The following is an 18,369-nucleotide window of genomic DNA, read 5'->3' on the forward strand; positions in this document are numbered from 1 at the left end:
AATTTGGGAAGAAATGACATCTTTACAGTGCCGGGTCTTTCAATCCGAGACATGACACATTTCTCCACCTATGTAGGTCTTTGATTTTTTTTCATCAGTGTTTTGTAGATTTCAACATACAAGTCTTGTAACGTTTGGATAGATTTATACATGTGTATCATTTCTCTTTTAAGTGATTGTAAACAGCATCCTTGTGTTTTTGATTTTGAATTCCTTGTGTTCATTGCTAGTTTATAGGAATACAATTAATTTTTGTATATTGATCTTGTATCCTATGACCAGATGAACTCAGTTCTGGTTTTTTTTTTTTTGGTAGATTCTTTGGGATTTTCTACGTAGATTTTCATCACATCATCTACAAATAGGGACAGTTTTATTTCTTCCTTTTCAATTCCTATGCCTAATTTTATTTCCCATTTCTTGCCTTATCGTGTTGGCTAGGACTCTCAGCACAACGTTGAATAGGAGTGGTGAGAGTGGATATCCTTGCCTTCTGCATTTGACAATGTTCTCAGACTAGAGCCCTCGGCACTCAGTTGCTACCACTGGTCTAGTCCACCATGTCCCAGTGTGCTCCAGAGAATGCAACTTGAACCCTGCACGTGGCCAAACAAGCCAAATGCCCACACTTGTATTCATTCCTAGAGATTTACAATACATGTCAGCACAGCCAAGCCTCAGAGAAGCTCTGCAATACAGGCTCTTGTTAGCTTCAGTGTGGAATTTCCCACTTATTTTACCAGAGAGCCCTTTTTTTGCACAAACCCTGTTATGCCCCCACAGGACTCTCTCTGAAACACACTTGGGGAACCACTCAATGATTCTATTCCTTAATTTGCAGATGATCTCAAGGTCAAAAGAGAGGTGCCCTGCCCCAGGCTACAGATAGTGGCATCACAGAGACACAAGGTCCCAGTTCTCCTGACTCCAGCTCGCTGCTCTGCTCCAGACCATGTTGCTTTGACATGTAACAAGCCAACTGATATCCCTACAGCATCATATGCCACCCGGCATGTCACCTGTCTGGTCCCTTTGCTGGCTCTCAGGCCCTTTACCCCACCGAGCCTGGGGTGAGGGGCTCGAGTTCACATAGTGTGAGTGGGGCCTGTGTGTGTGGAGGTACGGGATGCAGGCTGAGCCCATCATGCTGTCGTAGCTCACTTACAGCAGCAAATGGTTCAGGTATGGACACACAACCCAGGTGGGTCTAACAAGACTTCCTCCCAGAAACTCTCCTAGAATTCCTGGGATAAGTGGTTTTCCCACGGAGATGATGCTCAACTAGGGGAAACGGAGCTAGAGCCACCACGAACCACCACATAGGAACAGCTCCTTCACAATGAATTTGTCAGATGAAGGGAGACCTTGTTCCTTACGACATGCGTGAGCCCGATCCAGTCATGCTGAGGCAGAACCCACCTCCAGGATTTCGGCGGCAGACCAGTAAGTGACACTTGCCTCAGACCAGTTACGGGGAGTCCTGTCACTTGCCAGCAGAATCCTGCTTCATTGTCGTGTGAAGCAGACGGCCCAGAACAAGTGATCCGTGAACAGGCCTGGCAGAGCCCTCTCCATCAGGAGGTGCTCATTCCCCCAAGGTTCCACAGCAGAGAACAATCTTTTCTGCCTGCCTCGTGCCCGACCCTCCTCGCTCCACTTCCCACCAAAAGAACACAGGCAGCCAAAGGCAGCTGGGGCAATACTTGATATACATCATACGTTTATTAGTGAATATCCCTCTGAAATCAGCAACAATATTAAAAAAAATAATGATTGCACTACTTGGTCAAGCAGAACTAGCAACTTTCATTTTAAAAAAAGTACAAATCTGTTAAAAATTTCAATCAGTATACACATATATATAATACAACATACTAGTTATGTTAAATGCTACAAACCAATGTGAATCCAATGGAATGGAAAAAACCACACATTTAAGCTTTAAGAACCATTTTTTTCTCTATATATTAGCATTTTCTCAAATACATATATGGGAAAAATGAGGTAACTGTAAAATGTGCAAGGAACAGGGCCCCCAAATTACATATATTTATATATATATATGTAAGTATATATATATAAAGAACCTTTCTAACACAGAACACAGGTGCTGGGCCCAGCCAGGGCGGGGGATGGTGCCCACTGTCATGCCTAGGCCAGAAGTTGGTAAATAAGAGTAAACAATGACAAGCCCCCACCACAGAAAATCATTGGTAACATGGCATCTATAGCAAGGTCGGCAAATCACAAACATCCTAAATAATTGTTTTATAAATCTTTTTTAAAATTATTTTTAAATGTTGTGTTTCCCCCCCAATAGCTGCTCATTGGAATCATTGCTGCAGCTGACACACAGCCCGAGAACCTGTTCCCGCCTGCCCCAGGAACCATAAGGGTTTTGAAACCCTGTTGTTGGGGTGGGGAAGGGACGGGGGTTGGAGAGGGTGGTTCTTTGTGTAAAACATGTGGGGTTTCAACACTGCTATAAATATAGAAAGGTCACCTGCAGTTATATACAGTAAGACTTTGGGTTCTCCACGGGGTGGGGCCAGGCTGATGGGGCCCCATGGCAGGCGGGGGGAAGCCAGGGCGCTGCGGGGAGAACGAGGGTGGTTGGAGCATCCCTGAGGCAGCAGGCGCCAGGGGCTGCCTGCTAGGATGTGCCGGCCCCACACGCAGTTCGTTCGGGCAGCAACCCCAGCTGGGGATGGGGAAGGAAAGGAATGGGACCAGGGAGGGAGAGGGTTCGAGTTCAGCCAGATCCTGCAGCGGACTCCTCCAGACCTTGGAGAGCAGGGCTCAGGCTGGGAGGAGGCCTCTGGAGGTGGAGTCCACGCCCGCCCTGGTCCCTGTCCTCCCGGGACTTCCTTGGAGGCGACTCGCCCAGGCTGGTGGGAGCCGGGCCCTGGCTGGAGAGGGAGAAATGCCCTGAAAAGCGTAGATCCTGGTAGGCTCTGGGGATGTGTGCAGTACAGTGCATGGCAGTTATCAGCTGAGCACAGACCCCCCAATCCCGCCCCTGACTGCCAGCCGCCCGGCCCAGCCCCAGCCACGCACATGCATGCGGACCAGGCGGCACCACCGGACCGTTCCTGGCCCCCAGGGCACTTGGTCCTGGTTGGTCCCTAGACCCTCCCCCATTTAAACCAAAAGAAAACAAGTTGTTTAAAAATCCACACCCCCAAATCCTACACGCAATTTTGGGCCAAATGAATAAACAAAAACCGCTGTTCCTCACGTTCATGCAAAACGACAGGGAGGGGAGATCAGGCCTGGGTCTGGCCCCGCCACTGCCAGGGAGGGGTGGCCACCAGGAGCACGGAGGTCGCTCTCCTCAGCATGGCCCAGGCCCTTAGGATGCATGCTGCCCAGCGCAGGGCCTGCCGCCCATCTGCTCGGGGGGCTGGCTCTGATGCCCTCCAGCCTGGGTGGGGGGGGCGGGGCGGCTGGAATGTTGTGTCTAGGGTGAGGGTTCCTTAGGCAGCCAGAGCCACCCCTCACAGCAGCCTGGGCGGGACTGGCTGCCTGAGTCTGTTGGGGGTCAAGGCAGGAGGACCCAGGCCTGGAGCTCAGGCAATGGCCTCATGCCACCATCTGTCCACGTGCCTGTCAGTGCCACCCGGGCAGAGAGCACACCATTTTAGTGCAAGAGACCAGGCCACCCGAGACAGTGCTCCCTTTGCCCATCCTGGGGCCAAGGATCTCCACCAGCCACACCGGGAGAGCGGACCCCTGGCTCCCGGTGCGGGCAGGACAGGAGAGAGACCCGTGGGCGGACAGGAGGGAGAGCGAGTCAGTGACACACAGGCAGCTCCGTGGCGGTGGACTGGCAGGCAGACTGGGAGAGGAGTCTTTGGAGCTTGGCAAACGCAGGGGCTTATTGCAGGGGCCTCCTCGGGGCTGACCCTGGCACCAGCGCTGGAGATGCAGGCAGAAAGACGGAGCAGGCCTGGGCTGCTCCCTCCCCGTCCTCCCTGGGTCCCCATTTCCAGAGCTTCGGGCAGGGTTCTCCTGGGCAGCTGTGGGCCTCACTCAGCCTCCCTGGGCACCTCGGAGGCGTCAGCCCGGCAAATGGGACACGTCCGGTTGGCCTGGGGGGGCAACCACATATCAAGCTCCACCCTGACCTGTTCCCCTGCCCACCTCACTCTGTTCCACTGGCTGGTAAGGACTCAGCCCCCTGAATGGGGCCAGAACTTCTAGAGGCTGACAAGGATGAGGAGGGACACCCTCCAGGCCCGCCCTCCCCCTCAAGAGGAGCCCCGGGAGCGGCCTGGCTGCGTTACCTTCAACCACTTGTCGACACACTTGGTGTGGAACTCGTGGCTGCAGGGGAGCACTCGCAGCAGCTGCCGCGCCTCGAAGTCGCTGAAGCAGACGACACACCTGGGAGGAGGGCACAAAGCGTCACCTCCATGCGGACGGCTAAGGGGAGGCCCACTGCAGAGCGCAGGTCCCCTCAAGCAGGGCCCCTGCAGCTGTCTGCGCACTCGGAGGGCAGGAGCTGGGCCAGCACTCACAGCGTCTGCTCCGACTGCCGGCTATCGGGGTTGAAGCGGTACGACGGCAGCTGCTCGATGTCCGCTTTGGTGAGGCCACGGGGCTTGGCGTCTCCCAGCCGCTCCGCCAGGTTCAGGAGGGCCTAGACACGGGCAGGAGGGAGGGTCAGCAGCGCCCAGGGCCTGAGGTCCCCCAAGTCCCCACCTCCCAGGACAGGGCTCCATGGGACCTCATAGTTCTCCATCTCCACGTCATCCACGTCGAGATCCAGGCTGATGGTGGGCCCCACTGCTGTTGGTGACATTGGCAGCATCGAGCTGAGGGAGACAGGTATGGGGCCCAGGGTCCAGGTCAGTAGGCGCAGGGGGCACAGAGCTGCTCTCCTGACTCCCCCCATGAAACAACGCCCAGAGCCCTGCACCGTTCACACGTGGGAGCCCAGGGCTTGTCCCAGGATGTGGCAGGAGGGCGGGGAGCCCAGCGGAGTATGAGAGAGTGTGTGTGTGGTCTGGGGGGTGCCAGATGGCTTGACAGGCCCCAGGAGGGCAGCACCCGAGCTCCGGGGCAGATGTCTGGTACTTACAGGAAGTAGGGCAGGAAGCTGGGGTAATACGGGGGCGGGGGCGGCGGTGGGGGCGGCGGGGGCAGCGGCTGTTGCAGGCGGTATCTCTGGGCGCTCAGTCTCCGCGGCATCATGTGCGAATACGGCTGCGAGAGGGGGACCAGGTGCAGGTCAGGTGGGCCTGTCTCACGAAGGTCCCAGAGCCTGGGTGGGGGTGGCACTCACCACACCGAAGGACACCTCCCGGGGCAGCGGATCGTGGGGCAGGTAGTGCAGAGGCACGGACGGGGACAGGGCTGGGCCTGGGGCAGAGGTGGAGTAGGTGAAGCTCCCCAGGGGGTGCTGGTCCCCCCGCAGGTCCACGTCGTTGTCGAGCCGCTGCAGGGGCTAGAAGAGGCAGAGGCGGGTCAGCCAGAGTCAGTGACCAGGGAAGCCCCCCCCCATTCCCCAGCATCGGACCCATGACCGAGACTCACCATACGCGGGTGCTGGGTCTGCAGAGACACAAACTGCCCAAGAGGCGCCATGTGGGTGGGCTGGGGGTGTGGGGCTGGCGGTGGGGGGTGCAGGATGTAGTGGTCACTGGAGATGAGGTGGGGGTAGGCCTGATAGGGCACGGGGAGCTGCTGCATGGTACACGCCTGGATCAGCTGCCGAGAGAGGGGGCAGGGGGCTGGAGAATGTTCTTCTGGGCTCTGGGCTGGGCCTATGCTTATGGTGAGGGCCAGGGGCCACTCCATCCAGCAAAAGGTCCCCAATGAAGTCCTCTGGACTGTCCCACCCCTGGCCTAGGCCACCCAGGCAGGACATTATGCTCTTGAAGACCACCATTACGACTCTAAGCCATAAGGCACTGCGGTGCAGGGAGGTCCCTGAACCCTGAAATGTTCCCTCACTGTACAGGAATGCAGTGAATGCACGCATGCTCTTCTGGGCAGGGGTGTGGCCTGGAGCTGGGGAGGCACTCTGACAGCCTGGATGGGGGTCATAAGCTGGGCTCGGTTCTGCCGCTGACCCATGCCTGGGGCTTTCGGCCGGGCTGGGTAGGAGGCGGAGGCGCTCACTCACCGGCGGCGGAAGGCAGCAGAGGGGGTAGTGCTGCCCACTGAACATCACGGAGCATGCTGGGAGCTGCTGGGCACTGCAGCCAGGGATGTGTTGGCTTGTAGGCAAGGGGAAGCCTTGGGTTGTCACTGTGGTGACTGTGTAGGACAGAGGGACAGGCCCCTGGTGCACCTGTGGGCAGAGAGAGACCTGGCAACTGTAGAAAGGATGCCCGGCCACGCGGCTGCCCCCAGGTGAGAAAGTCCTGCCGGGCCAGCTCCCGTCACTCTAGCTGGGGCCTACTGAGGTACAGACCTGGCTGTCCTCCTGCCCCAGGCCCCAGAGGGTAGAGAGAACCTCTGGGAACCTGGAAGGAGCTTTCAGCTCTACCTCTCATCTACTATGTGGCCCCAGGGAAGATCCTTCCCTTTTCTGGGCCTCAATTTACCAACTTGTAAAAGAGGGCTAATAATGCCTTCCTGAGCATGCAGTGAGTTAACCACGGGGAAATCAGGAATCTAGCGCCTTGGTTTCGAAGACTGGCCTGCCAGAGCCGGGGGGATGCCGCGGGGCGGGGGGGCCGTGTGCTGCCTACCTGCTCGTGGAGATCAACCATGAACGGGCTCTGTTGGGAGGCTGGGTGCAGCATTCGTGGGCTCCCGCCGGCAGGAGCCGAGGCTCGGCGCTCCTCTACGGGGAGGTGTGGTGGCCGGGGCGGCGGCTGCTGGGAGGGTAAGCGCTCATCCTGGGCAGGTGGGCCGGCCAGGGGGCCCTCGCGGCCGGGGCTGCACCACAGAGAGGAAGCCCCGGTAGGACTGAGGGGGGGCCACTCACTCACAGAGCATGGAGAGAGGCCAAAGTCGCTACCCGCTGGGGGAAGGAAAACAACTCAGGGCCCTGTGCCCAGCCCAAGCTGACAGCCCCCGCACCAGGGTCTCTGGGCTCCACAGGACTGGGAGGTTCCTTCCTACCTTCCCCGGAGCTGGCCTGGGGTGCTGCCGGGTCCTGCAGAGAATCGCCACTGACCCACAGGGGCAGAGGGTGGCCACCTAGTCACTGCCAGAGCCCATGGTCGCATCCGGGGTGGCAGAGGGGTGGAGGGGCTGGGCTGGGGCTCACAACCCTAGGAGGTAAACAGACAAAGAAAGTGGGGCAGAGAGCAGTCCAGTCACTTGCCTCATTAGGGATCAGGAGACAGAATCAAACCTCTTCAGTCTGATGCCAGGGGCCACTGATGTCCACCACGCTCCCTCGCCCCATGGGCAGCATGCACTCTGGGTATGGCCTTCTCGGCACTGGGGTTCAGGGCTGACAGACCAGGGATAGGCTTGCCTTGCAGGGAGCCCAGGTCTCAGTTTCCTGCTCTGTGAAATGGGATCAAGTTCCCCCTGAGGGCTGTGGTGAGTTCAGAGGGCTGGCCATTTCGGGCAAGGTGGCTCCGGTAAGCCTCCCTCAGGGTGGGGTCCCCAGGGCACCCTGTCCTGGGGTGGGGGTCTAAACTTTGGCCTCCAGGCAGATGGGGATTCTGGGGGGACTCCAATCAGGCCTGGGGCCCAGCTCTCTTTCCACTATTGCCAGGTAAGAGGTTCTGACCTGGTTCTTGCCCTCGGGGGGTTACAGCCCAAGCCAAGTCAGAATTCTTTCTTTCTATAACCTGTTCCCACAGTGCCGACCCAAGTGTCACATCATCTACTCTTCAAGGAAGATACTGTTAGCTTCATTTTACAGAAGAGGAAACTGAGGCTCAGAGAGAAGAGACTTGCCCAAGTGTCAAAGCTGGGAGCTGGGCTGACCACAGCCTCCACTGTCCCGTTACCGACAGGAAGGGGGTCCACCACAAGGGCTTCACGGGAGTCCATGAAGGAAGCTGGCCACTGCTGGACACAATCAGCACAGCCCCCAAGGGGACGAGGCTTGCTGAGAAGAAAGGGGAAGCAAGAACCTCAGGGAGAAAGTTGAGTGGAAATGGGGCAGGGCAGGTCTCCCCCCAGCTAGGAGCTGGGGGTCCAGGTGGGGGAAGTTGGGGGACCGTTCATTAACTCGAGAGGTTGGGATGAGGCCCTGGCAGGGAAAGCTCTGGAACCTGTCAGGCCCAGCAAAGCTGAAGGGTGCATCAAACAGGACCAGCCCTTTGCTGTTCCTGCCACAGGGAGGCCCCCCTCCAACCCTTCTCCATCGGACAAAGTTCCTACGCATCTTGATACCCAGCTTTAAAAAGAGTAGGCTCCTGAAGACACAGCCAGGGAGCCAGCACACTGTCTCCTTAACACCTTGTTCCTTCCTGCTAACAGTGGCAAGAACATTTCCTCTGTGCTGGGCCTTACAAGCCTGGGCCCTAATGCTCAAACAAGCCTGCAACAGAGGCCCTTCTCCACTCGGACAGCGCCGGCCAAGGCCACACAGGAAATGTAAGGGCCGGAATTCACACTTATCCCACCCAACTTAGGCTTGGGCACTTGGCAGTGGGGTGGGCAGGGCCCACTGACCAGCTTGTGTCCAGCACAGGGCAGGCCTGATGTGGTAAATGCGCGCTGGAGAGCTGATCACATAGACTCAAAGCCACAGTCTGACAGCACTGAAGTTAGTGCCCATGATTAAAAGATGAGAGATTACATAAAATCTGGCTTTTCCTGGGGAGAGGGAAAAGCAGGAGTCTGCTCCCACTGGGATCTTGTTTCTGCTTGGCCCCCGTCACTAGGAGCACGAGCTTCCTTTCCAGGCCACCCTAGGCCCACTCCCGCCCGCCCACCAGAGGTGACTGGGTTTGTGATCCCTGGCATGGGCCAAGGGCACATCCTTACACACATGTGTACACATACAGCCTCCCTGATTCCTGCTGACAACCCAGCCCAGCAAACAAGGGCCAAGAGAGACTCAGAGGAAACCCCCAAATACTAAACAAGACACTCCTGGCCCACTCAGACTCTCTGGAGCGGAATCTTTGGAGAGCTGGAGAACAAGGGCACCTGCATTTTTACCCAATCCCCAGCAGTTTCTATAGCACAGCCAGCCAGGCTTGGGAACCTCTGCTCCATCTGCCCTCAGAGGTCCCGGGAGCCCACGGTCCTGCCCATGAGGAATATTAACAACCACAATACTTCCCTTGTGCCATCCTGATGAGCCCTCACAGCAGCTCTCAGAAGTAGGGACACTGGGGGTCAGGGAGGTGAGGTCCAAGGCCAGTCAGCAGGAGCTGTGAGGGCACTGGGACACGACCCAGGCAATGGCCTCAACGCTCCTCTTGTGCCAGGCTGTCTTGCTGAAGTCTGGGGAGTGTCAAGGTTTGGGGGTGCAGACCCCACAGAGACCCAGGCCCATGGGAATCTGCTCTGTGGCCAGCCCCTTCAGAGACACCCACTCCACAGGAAAGGGAAGTGGCAAAGAGCTGCGAAAGCGAACCAGCGGACAGAAGGACCTCCGGCTGTGAAGGATGGTGCCAACGGTGACGGCGTCAACCCTGCATTCTCACACGTGACACCCTGACTTCTGGCCAGAGTCGCGGCTGAAGATGGGCACGTCACTTCCCCTCTCTATGCCTCAGCTCCTTCATCTGTAAAATGTGAACAGCCCAACACCCACCTCCCAGTGGACCGGCGAAGATGCTCAAAGACCACGGCAGAAGGGATCTGGAAAGCTTAGGTGTGACTGATCATTGTTGGAAAATAAGATAGGCTGACCTCCAACCCCACCTCCCAACCAGAAACTAGGTGCCACTTCAAGCTCTGCAGGAGGCAGCTAGGAAATACGCCTTCCCAGGGGAATACCCCAGCTGGCAAGGGAGGGGCCCCTGGTTCTCGAAGTCCTACTAGGCATAGAAGTGGCACAGAGGGGTCACACCCACTTCACAGTTGAGGAAACAGACCCAGAGAAAGGAAGTAACTTGCTCTAAACCACAAAGCCAGAGAGGGATTGAATTGGTCCTGGCTGGCCCCCTAGGCCCAGATTCCGCCAACCCCTGACTCTCTCATTAGCATCAATAGCCCCAAGAACTACCTAATCCCAACTCTCTATTCCAGGTCCTAAAGGAAATGGGGAGAACTAACTTTCAGGCACCCGTGACTAGCCCTATTATGGAGAGAAGCAAGTGAGGCCCAGAGTTGAAGCTAGCAACTTGCTCAAGGTCAAACAGCAAGGGTGGCCAGGTGGCCACCCCTAACTGCTCTGGCTGTCCACACTCCTCTGTGGTGTGCTCTCCAGGAGCTCTGTGTAAACCCAATCTCAGTACCTTGCCCCTCCCCCTCCCCCAGGAGACAGCCAACTCGCTATTTCCAGTGCCCGAAGCACTATCCCCATCGCGGTGCAGGGTGCCCCTGCCACATCATTTAGACCTGGAGGCTGTCTGCTGCAGCAGGGGCTGTTTTCCCAGATAAGCAAAGTCAGCCCCTGAGAGCATGAGTAGACTCAGGCAGGATAAGAAGCCCACCTCCCTACTTCCTCCTCTCCCTCCCTCCCAAAAAGAGGCAGGCTAGGCCCAGCACTGCCTGGTGGGCATGCAGAGCTCCCCAACCTATGATGCTTGGAGGTAGGTGAGGGCAGGACTGCTGGGCTCAGAGCTAGGAGTCCTTGGCTAGTCCAGAGTCTCCAAGTGACCTTGGTCAAGGAAATCTCTCTGCTTCTGTGAGCCTCAGTTGCCACCACTGTAAAATGGGGGTGGAAGCCTCTCCTTCCCAGAGCGCCCAAATAAAGCCATAAGAGACACGACGCAAGAAAGCAGGTGGTCACATTAGTGGGGAAGAAAACCAGTGTCCCTGAGGGGCAGGCTCCTCCTCCACGCGGGCCAGGCGCAGGTTGCGGGACTCTGGGGAGATTCCTCAGCCACCCCTCCCGGGGGATGGGGACGGGGAGCCGAGGTGCGGGCGTCAGCCCGGAGAGGGGCCTCCCCCCTCTCCCTCTCACTCCTTTGTGCCGCGCTCGGAGGGACACGGGGGGCGGGAGGCCGGACTTCGGCTTCGGGGCCAGAGTGCTGTGACTTTAAGAGCCGAGGATCCCGGACCATGTGCTCGGCGTGAGACAAAAGCAACAACAAAGGAAGTGGCGGCAGCAGGGGGAGAGGGCGGCTCCTTCCTCTCCAACCGCAGCGCTCAGCCTCCGGAGCAGGGAGACTCGGCCTGGCCTTGGGGGGCGCCGGGGGGGGGGGGGATGTCCCGATTCTAGAGGTCTCGCCGTCCCTCTCCGGACCGCCCGCCATTAACCCCTGCGGAGCCAGCTCTAAGATCACAGCCCCCTGTCCCAGGGGAGGGAGGCAGGAGTTCCAGGGATGCGGAAATCGGGAGTTGGGGGCTCTGGCCCCGACTCACCTTCAGCCTCCTGGCCACACGTTGACTCCTTTGTTCCCGATCTAGGACGGCCAAGCTGAGCAGGGGGCTGAGCGGGGAGCTGCCAGGACCCTTTAAGAGCCCCCGCCTTGCGGAACAATGTGCTCCCCTCCCCACCCCCTGGTCCGGGGGCAGTCCAGCTCCTTCTGGGGCCCTCTCTCTTTGTTGTCTGTCCGCCGCTGTCTGCCTCGCGAGGCCCACGCGCGGTCAGCCTCTCTCGGCCCAGGCCCTCTGGGAGCGGGAGGCGGCGCAGGACGCAGCTAGGTTTGCGCAGCTGCCTGCAGCTGGCCCTTTAAGAACTGTCCGCGGCGGCAGCGGAATGTAACAAACCCCACATTTGATTCACAACATTCGAAGCGGCGGGGTCGCGCGTCGGGCGGGAGGGGGGCTCGCGGGAGCGCGCCCGGAGGTTCCGGCAAACAGTAGCTGGCGGCTGCCCCGCCCCGTGCGGGCCTGAGAGCCAATCATTCGCCGCGACTAAGCACGTGATTAGTGGGCCGCCATATTGGAAGGCAGACTTTTTTTTTTAAACCTCCTTCGTGCCCCCACCTTCGCACTTAAAGCGACTGCAGCCATAATAGGCAAGGGGCGGGGCCACATGGCCTGACCTAAAGATGGGAGACCCTGGGATGGGCAAGACCTATCGGGGGTAACTCGAACTTGCTATGCAGGATCGCGAACCACTCGCACCTCTGAGGCTCAGTTTCTCTGCCGGATAATTGGGTCCCACTGGGAGAGCCGCAGCCCGGACTTACTGTGTCTCGGTCCCCTCCTCGGGGACGGGGCGCCGCCTGGGACACTGAAGTGCAATGGGGCTGACCTTCGACGGGGCGGGGGCGGCCTCTTAAGCCAGCCCGAATGGTTAGGAAGGCTCTAACAGCCTGGGCCGGCAACCTCCCCGGAGATGACGTCAGCCCCAAAGCTTACTGAGCCGCGATGACTTCATGCCCTGGCCGCCCGCATCTCCGTGTTTATACTACGCGGCGGCTTTAAAAAGCTGGGACAGCCTGGATTGCCAACGGACCAATAGCGGGCAAGCTGCAAAGGCGTTAACGCCTGCCGGACAGGGGGATTGGTCCTGCGCGGGCTGACGTCACAGAGGCATTTAACCGCCCCGCCCCCAGCGTGGCCCTGGAGAGGGGCGGGGAACACTTTGAGGCTTGAGCTGCAGTGGTCCCGCGCTCCTGGCGCTGCAGTTGGTCTCGGCCGGGCCTTGGGGAGTTTGGCGTCCCCGTGGAGAGCTCCCTGCCTAGGGGGATTGGGGAACTAAGCCCCATGAAGTCTTTAGTTTTCTACTGTACTCCTCCCAGCAGCTAGGAGACAGAGGGATTACTACAACCTGCCCATTTTACAGACAGGTAAAGAGGATCAAGAGGGGGTCACTCACCCCAGGTCATACAGCTAGGAAGTGTGGCTGAGCAGGTATTTGAACTCAAGCCAAAGCCGAGCTTCGTTCCCCTTTGCCTCGATGCCTCCTTGGGCAGACATTATACAAGTAAGATATTACCTCCACATCGATAATTTAAGCAAAAAAACATCAGTAATACGCTAAATATCCAAGAGCTGGGAACAGGCCAAATAAAGAATGGTGTATGCATATAATCAATAACTGGACTCCTCTGTACCGAGCTGCACTGACACAAGGCTACCTTCACGACAGTCCTAAACAAGATGCCAGTGCAAAATGTTAACTATTTGTTAAATCTGTGTAGTGGGCTGCTGGGGGTGGTGTCATTTTCTATGTTTCTTTGGTATATTATATAATCCCAAATTTAAACATAAAAATTGAAAGCAAGATGCTGAACAGAGTGTAACAGTATGTTTCAATTTTTTAAAAAACTGGATATACACAATATGTGCATAGAATATTTCTGGAAGGATATACAGGAAACTGATTAACAAATGTCCTCAGGGAGAACTGGAAGAGAGCAGTGGATCAGGAGGATAGACTTTTTATTGTATATGCTTTTGTACTTTTTTTTTTTTTTTTGGTGAGGAAGATTAGCCCTGAGCTAACATCTGTTGCCAATTCTCCTCTTTTTGCTGAGTAAGATTGGCCCTGGGCTAACATCCGTGCCCATCTTCCTCTACTTGATATGTAGGATGCCTGCCACACCATGGCTCGATGAGCCGTGCATAGGTCCGAGGCTGGGATCTGAACCTGTGAACGCCAGGCTGCAGAAGCAGAACGCGAGAACTTAACCACTACACCACCGGACCGGCCCTACATTTGCTCTTTTTAAAAAACTCTATACTGGGGGCTGGCCCCGTGCTGTAGCGGTTAAGTGTGCATGCTCCGCTGCTGGCGGCCCGGGGTTCGGATCCTGGCCGCGCACCAACGCACCGCTTGTCAGGCCATGCTGTGGCGGCACCCCACATGAAGTGGAGGAAGATGGGCATGGATATTAGCTCAGGGCCAGCCTTCCTCAGCAAAAAGAGGAGGACTGGCATGTTAGTTCAGGGCTGATCTTCCTCACAAAACAAAACAAAGCAAAACAAAAAAACTCTATACCATATAAACTACTGAAAATTCTAAAGAAAATTACTGTAAAAGAGTATGTTTTAAGTCTTTTGAGCCATAAAAACTTCTGTTCCCTTAGAGTCAAAAATCCCCATTCAGGAAAGATATCCAATGCAACCAATCCAGAAGGAAGTTGAGGAACACACATGCCATCAGAGTGTTGTTTAGCCCAGCAACAATCTGACACTGCACTGTGGCTGTGTGGCAGCAACACACAGTGACTGAAGATGGTACCCAGGGGTTGTCTGCAGATCTCCAGGCACAGGAGATCAAGTTCATGATGCAGCGCTACAGATGTTACCGGGAATGCCAAAGTCTACCCATCACAGTTAAAACTACGTGTGCCTGAGAATAAATAGGGATGTACCGGTGACGCCTTTCTCTAAGCCTCTCCTTATATATCCTATATGCCTTCCAACCTTTTATTTTTCCCACTATGTAAAAACAATTAGAAAATCCTCCCCACATTCAAAGGTGCCTACATTTTTAAGACCACCCCATGCTCGCCTGTGTAGGGATAAAACCTGCAACAGCTCCCTACTGCCTGGCCTTGGGGGCTGCACTTAACAAGCTTCCCCCACCAAACTTTTCAGGCTCACCTCTCCCCAGCCCCTCTCCCACAATCATGGCGGTGCTCCCTCCAGCCTTCCCTGCCTGCCACCTTCCTGCCTTTGCTCAGCTGGACTGCCTGCCTGGGATGCCCTCTCTCTTCCTTTCTACCAGTCCATTCCTCTTCTCCGCTGTTTGAGGCTCTGCTCCCATCTCACCTCTTACAGGAAGCTGTTTGTGAAGTCTTCAGCTTGTACTGAACTCCCCCAACTCTGAACACAGGGCTAGATGTACCCCGATCTTCACTTCATGTCATTTAATTTGCACACAGCCCTGTCACAATCGTTCCACGTCTCAATAAATCCCTCCTGGCCTGGGGGATTCAGCATTTTTGAATGCACTATCGTCCAGCCTTCACAGGGAAGCAAACACCACAGGGGTTACCAGCCTCATTTTACAGGTGAGGATCTGAGGCCACACAGTGAGAACAGTACCTTACCACTCCCCACCCTCAGAAAGTGACTCTTCAGCCACAATCCAGTTACCAAGCCTCTGACTGTACCTTTCTTTCTGCCTAAAACATCCTCAACACCCCCTATTCACTTCTGGCAAAACCCTGCACAACTGCTGGGGCTGAGCTCACAGGCCACCTCCTCGAGCCTCCCTGACCTGTCCTCTGGCGGTCCGCTGCTCTGGCTTCTTCAGTACAAGCAGGACTGTTACCCCACTGCCTCCGGACAGCAGCACGTATCCCCATAGTCTGCTCCCGCGCCCCCACGGGGCCTGGCTCACACTGGGTGGTGGACGCCCAAGTAAGGGGCTCTGGGTTTGCCTCTCACCCCAGATGCTACAGGGCCAAGAAATTCCTGCCCTGTCTTCTCTCATGCATGCCCCTCTGCTTTACTCCCCTGGGAAGCTGTTAGCAAATCCCCACAGCCCCTCAGGGATCCCCCAGAACCAGAGGCCGACAGCACATCTCTTCTGACCTGAAAAACCTTCCTGGGCATGTGCAGAATCATTCTGGAGCAAGTGGGAAGGAGGCTCAATTTTATCCAATTTTCCAGAGAAGCCAGAAATCTGGACTTGCCTGTGAAATCCCCTCTAAGGTTCACCAAGTCTTAGGCCTTAGAGCCTCAATGTGGGAATGTGGCCTGCACACCTCCCGTGTGCCTGCTCCTCATCAGGCCACCCCACCTCACCCCAAGCCCTGTCCCCTCGAAGGCAGGCTGTTACTTTCATCTGACAGAGGGAAGTGGCTCAGGAAGTGACTTCCCACAGATCCCGGAAGTGTGGCCCAGTGGGCTCCAGAAACCACAGGTTGGGGTAGCTTACCATTGCCTAGGCATCTGCTGTGAAGTTCTGTGGACAAAACGGGGTTCTAGAGTCTCCTGCATTGTCTGGGCAAATCCCAACCTGATCATCGTCTCACTGGTCCTCCCAATGACCTAAGAGCTAGGTACCAGCATGTGCCCCATTGTACAGACGAGGATACTCAGGCGAGAAGGGCTATGACTCACCTACCATCACACAGCCATCCAGGAGCAAACCTGGGATCACATTCTAATCTCACATTAAGCTTGGTTCATGCAATGCAAAGCCCAACACAGGGTCCCCAAGAGCTGCCCAATAATCCAAAGCACAGACATCCCCAGGGCAAGAGGAGAAAGACCACAGAGGCTCAGGGACTAGTGGGTGGCTCCAGACCACAGGGTGATGAGTGGCAGAGAGGGATTCGAGTCCTGGCTCCTCCAAGTGCAAAGCACTGGATGCTACATTCCGGCTTCCCCCCAAGGCCACCGCTGCAGGAGGTGGGAGGGATTCTGCTTGGGCAGGAAGAAGGCAGGGTCACCTGTTCCACTGGGGCCCCGCCCTGCTCCATCCACCTACCCACGAGCCTGGACAGCTGCTGCCACCCTCTACCCCTCAGGGTCAGAGAGTACCCCACTCCTTGCTTCTAAGACCCCTCAAACTCTCCTTCAAAAAGGCAGGGCCCAGTAGCCTTCCAGGCAGAACACAGAGATTGAGGGACCAACCAGGGATGTACAGCACATCCCGGTGGAGCCAGCTCAGGAGTCAGACCTCCCAGCTACCACAGAGCCTACCACTAGGGAGCAGGGTGTTGACAGGCCCCCTGCCAAGTCCTCTCTGCTCAGGGCAGGCCTGAACACACCACCCTTGCATCTGAGCCCCAAGCTTTGGCTCCCCTAAAAAGCAGCAGCTGTGTTTGTGCGCATGGGGAGGGCAGGGTGTCTGTAAAGGTGTCCCAGGTCTGGGACTCAGGTCTGCAGTGCCCTGGCTCCAGCTCTGAGACCGTGGGTCAGGTGTTTGGCCTCTCTCCGCCTGTCTCTCCTCTAAAACCAGGACCAGATAACGACGCAGCTGACAGACATGCTTCCTGAGCTCTGAGTGCGCAGCACTGCTGTTGTCTCCCCTGGGCCACGGAGGGGAAGGAATACACCGACGGTTAAACACAGACCCTGAGGCCAGCCTGCCGGGGCTGGGACCCCGGCTCCGCCTCTCACTAGCTCTGTGACCTGGAGGAAGTCACCACCTCTGCGAGGCTGCTGGTCCAGGGGTAGAACGGGGGAGCACCTACTCCGGCGAATCCGCAGTGCTCTCACCGTGTGCATCTTTGGGAGAACCCGCCCGACTGTCCGGGTCTGGTTCTTGCACTAGGTCGTGTGAGCGTTGTGGGTGTGGCATTCGGAGGAGCTCCCCTTTCTGAATCCCTCCCTCCTGCAGTTCTCACCACTGGAACTCCCAGGGTCTGCAGGGGAGGGAGCAGGTACCGTCCAGAGATGAAAACCGGGGCCTGCAGGAGCGCGGCACCTAGCCGACCCAGGGACATGAGCCCAACCAGATTCCCCATGTTCCCTCCATCTTAAGTGTCTCTCCTACTCGAGGGCCAGCTTCCTGACGCTCCTCCTGCCCACATCGCCCTCCTGACCCCCGGCACCAGCTCGACTCGGGCTTAGTGGCCCTCAGGCAACTGTAGCTGTCTGACCTTGGGCAAGACACAGACCCTCTCTGGACCCCGCGGCGTTCTGACATCCTGAAAGCAGTAACGACAGCGCTGGGGTGCAGTGGTCTGTTTCCCGGACCCACAGCCGCTTCAGGGCAGGGCCCAGGGCACTCTGGCTCCCCAGAAGCTGGCACAAGGAGCGCTGGAAAATGTTTGGGACGGACGTGACGAGGCCAAAAGACTGCAGCACCTCTCCGAGTCTCTGCGCGCGACGCCTGGGCCCCAGCTGAAGCCCGGACCCGAGGGGGCTTGCGATTGGAGCATGCGCGGGGCGCGGGGCACGCTGGGACTTGTAGTTCCCCGGGGTTGCCCAAACTGGGGCACTTGGACCCAGCGGGTGAACAGGTAAGCGGAGCGGCTCTGGCTCCGGGTCCCGGGACAGCGAGGTACGGCCCTGCCGACGCAGGCAGAGGCGTCGCTGGAAGTCCCTGCGCTACTCTGCCAGTCCGCGGCCCACCCTGTCGTTCCGTCCTCGCTGGCCCTGCACCTGCGGCGCCCGGCGCAGGGTCTGGGTCGAGCGTTACCTGGGGCCGCGGCGGGGCTCCACCCCCACCGGGCGGCCGGCGCGTCGCTCCCGCTGCAGCCGGGGTCCCGGTCCCGCTGCGGCCCGAGCGCCGCCTGCCGCGGCCCCCGCCCCCCCCGCTCCCCCCGGCCTCGCGCAGTGGAACCGTCCGCGGACCTCACCGCGCGGGGCCCACGCTGACTGCGCAGCCTCACCCCCAGCTCCCGCGAGCGTACGGAACTACCAGGACTGCACCAAGCGCCCTGGAGCGGAGGGTGGAAGGGGCGGAGCGTCTTTCGGCCACGCCCACGCAGCGTCCGGCGGCAAAGGGCGCACAAGGGCGAAGCGCCCTGG

At 57.6% G+C, this 18,369-nt stretch overlaps 1 protein-coding gene across 6 annotated transcripts; it reads right to left on the minus strand.

The window, feature by feature from the left end:
• Positions 1–1,692: 1,692 nt before the first annotated feature.
• Positions 1,693–18,136, minus strand: RNF44 (ring finger protein 44). Of its 6 annotated transcripts, none has more exons than XM_058546369.1 (11): positions 18,038–18,136; positions 7,078–7,229; positions 6,702–6,891; positions 6,131–6,316; positions 5,539–5,712; positions 5,288–5,449; positions 5,084–5,208; positions 4,730–4,817; positions 4,521–4,642; positions 4,287–4,386; positions 1,693–4,091 (listed from the first exon to the last, which is right to left on the minus strand). In XM_058546369.1, exons 2-11 carry the CDS (start codon positions 7,182–7,184, stop codon positions 4,029–4,031), a joined length of 1,317 nt encoding a protein of 438 aa, XP_058402352.1. In that variant the 5' UTR covers positions 7,185–7,229; positions 18,038–18,136; the 3' UTR covers positions 1,693–4,028. The 6 variants fall into 6 exon arrangements, with proteins under 6 accessions (XP_058402352.1, XP_058402346.1, XP_058402358.1 ...); XM_058546363.1 differs by lacking the exon at positions 18,038–18,136 and adding an exon at positions 12,177–13,863; XM_058546375.1 differs by lacking the exon at positions 18,038–18,136 and adding an exon at positions 11,404–11,843 and having other exon boundaries at positions 5,539–5,703.
• Positions 18,137–18,369: the final 233 nt, after the last annotated feature.

The sequence above is a fragment of the Diceros bicornis genome, chromosome 1, assembly GCF_020826845.1.
Source record: "Diceros bicornis minor isolate mBicDic1 chromosome 1, mDicBic1.mat.cur, whole genome shotgun sequence".
In the NCBI taxonomy this organism is placed as follows: Eukaryota; Metazoa; Chordata; class Mammalia; order Perissodactyla; family Rhinocerotidae; genus Diceros; species Diceros bicornis.

Bases quoted from the DNA above. Each gene is read 5' to 3' on its own strand.
- RNF44 (XM_058546369.1), bottom strand. From the start codon at position 7,184: ATGCGACCATGGGCTCTGGCAGTGACTAGGTGGCCACCCTCTGCCCCT. The intron at 5,713-6,130 runs GTGAGTGAGCGC...CTCTCTCGGCAG, and splicing joins TCTGCTGCCTTCCGCCGCCG to CTGATCCAGGCGTGTACCAT. The intron at 5,209-5,287 runs GTGAGTGCCACC...CCCCTCTCGCAG, and splicing joins GGGAGGTGTCCTTCGGTGTG to CCGTATTCGCACATGATGCC.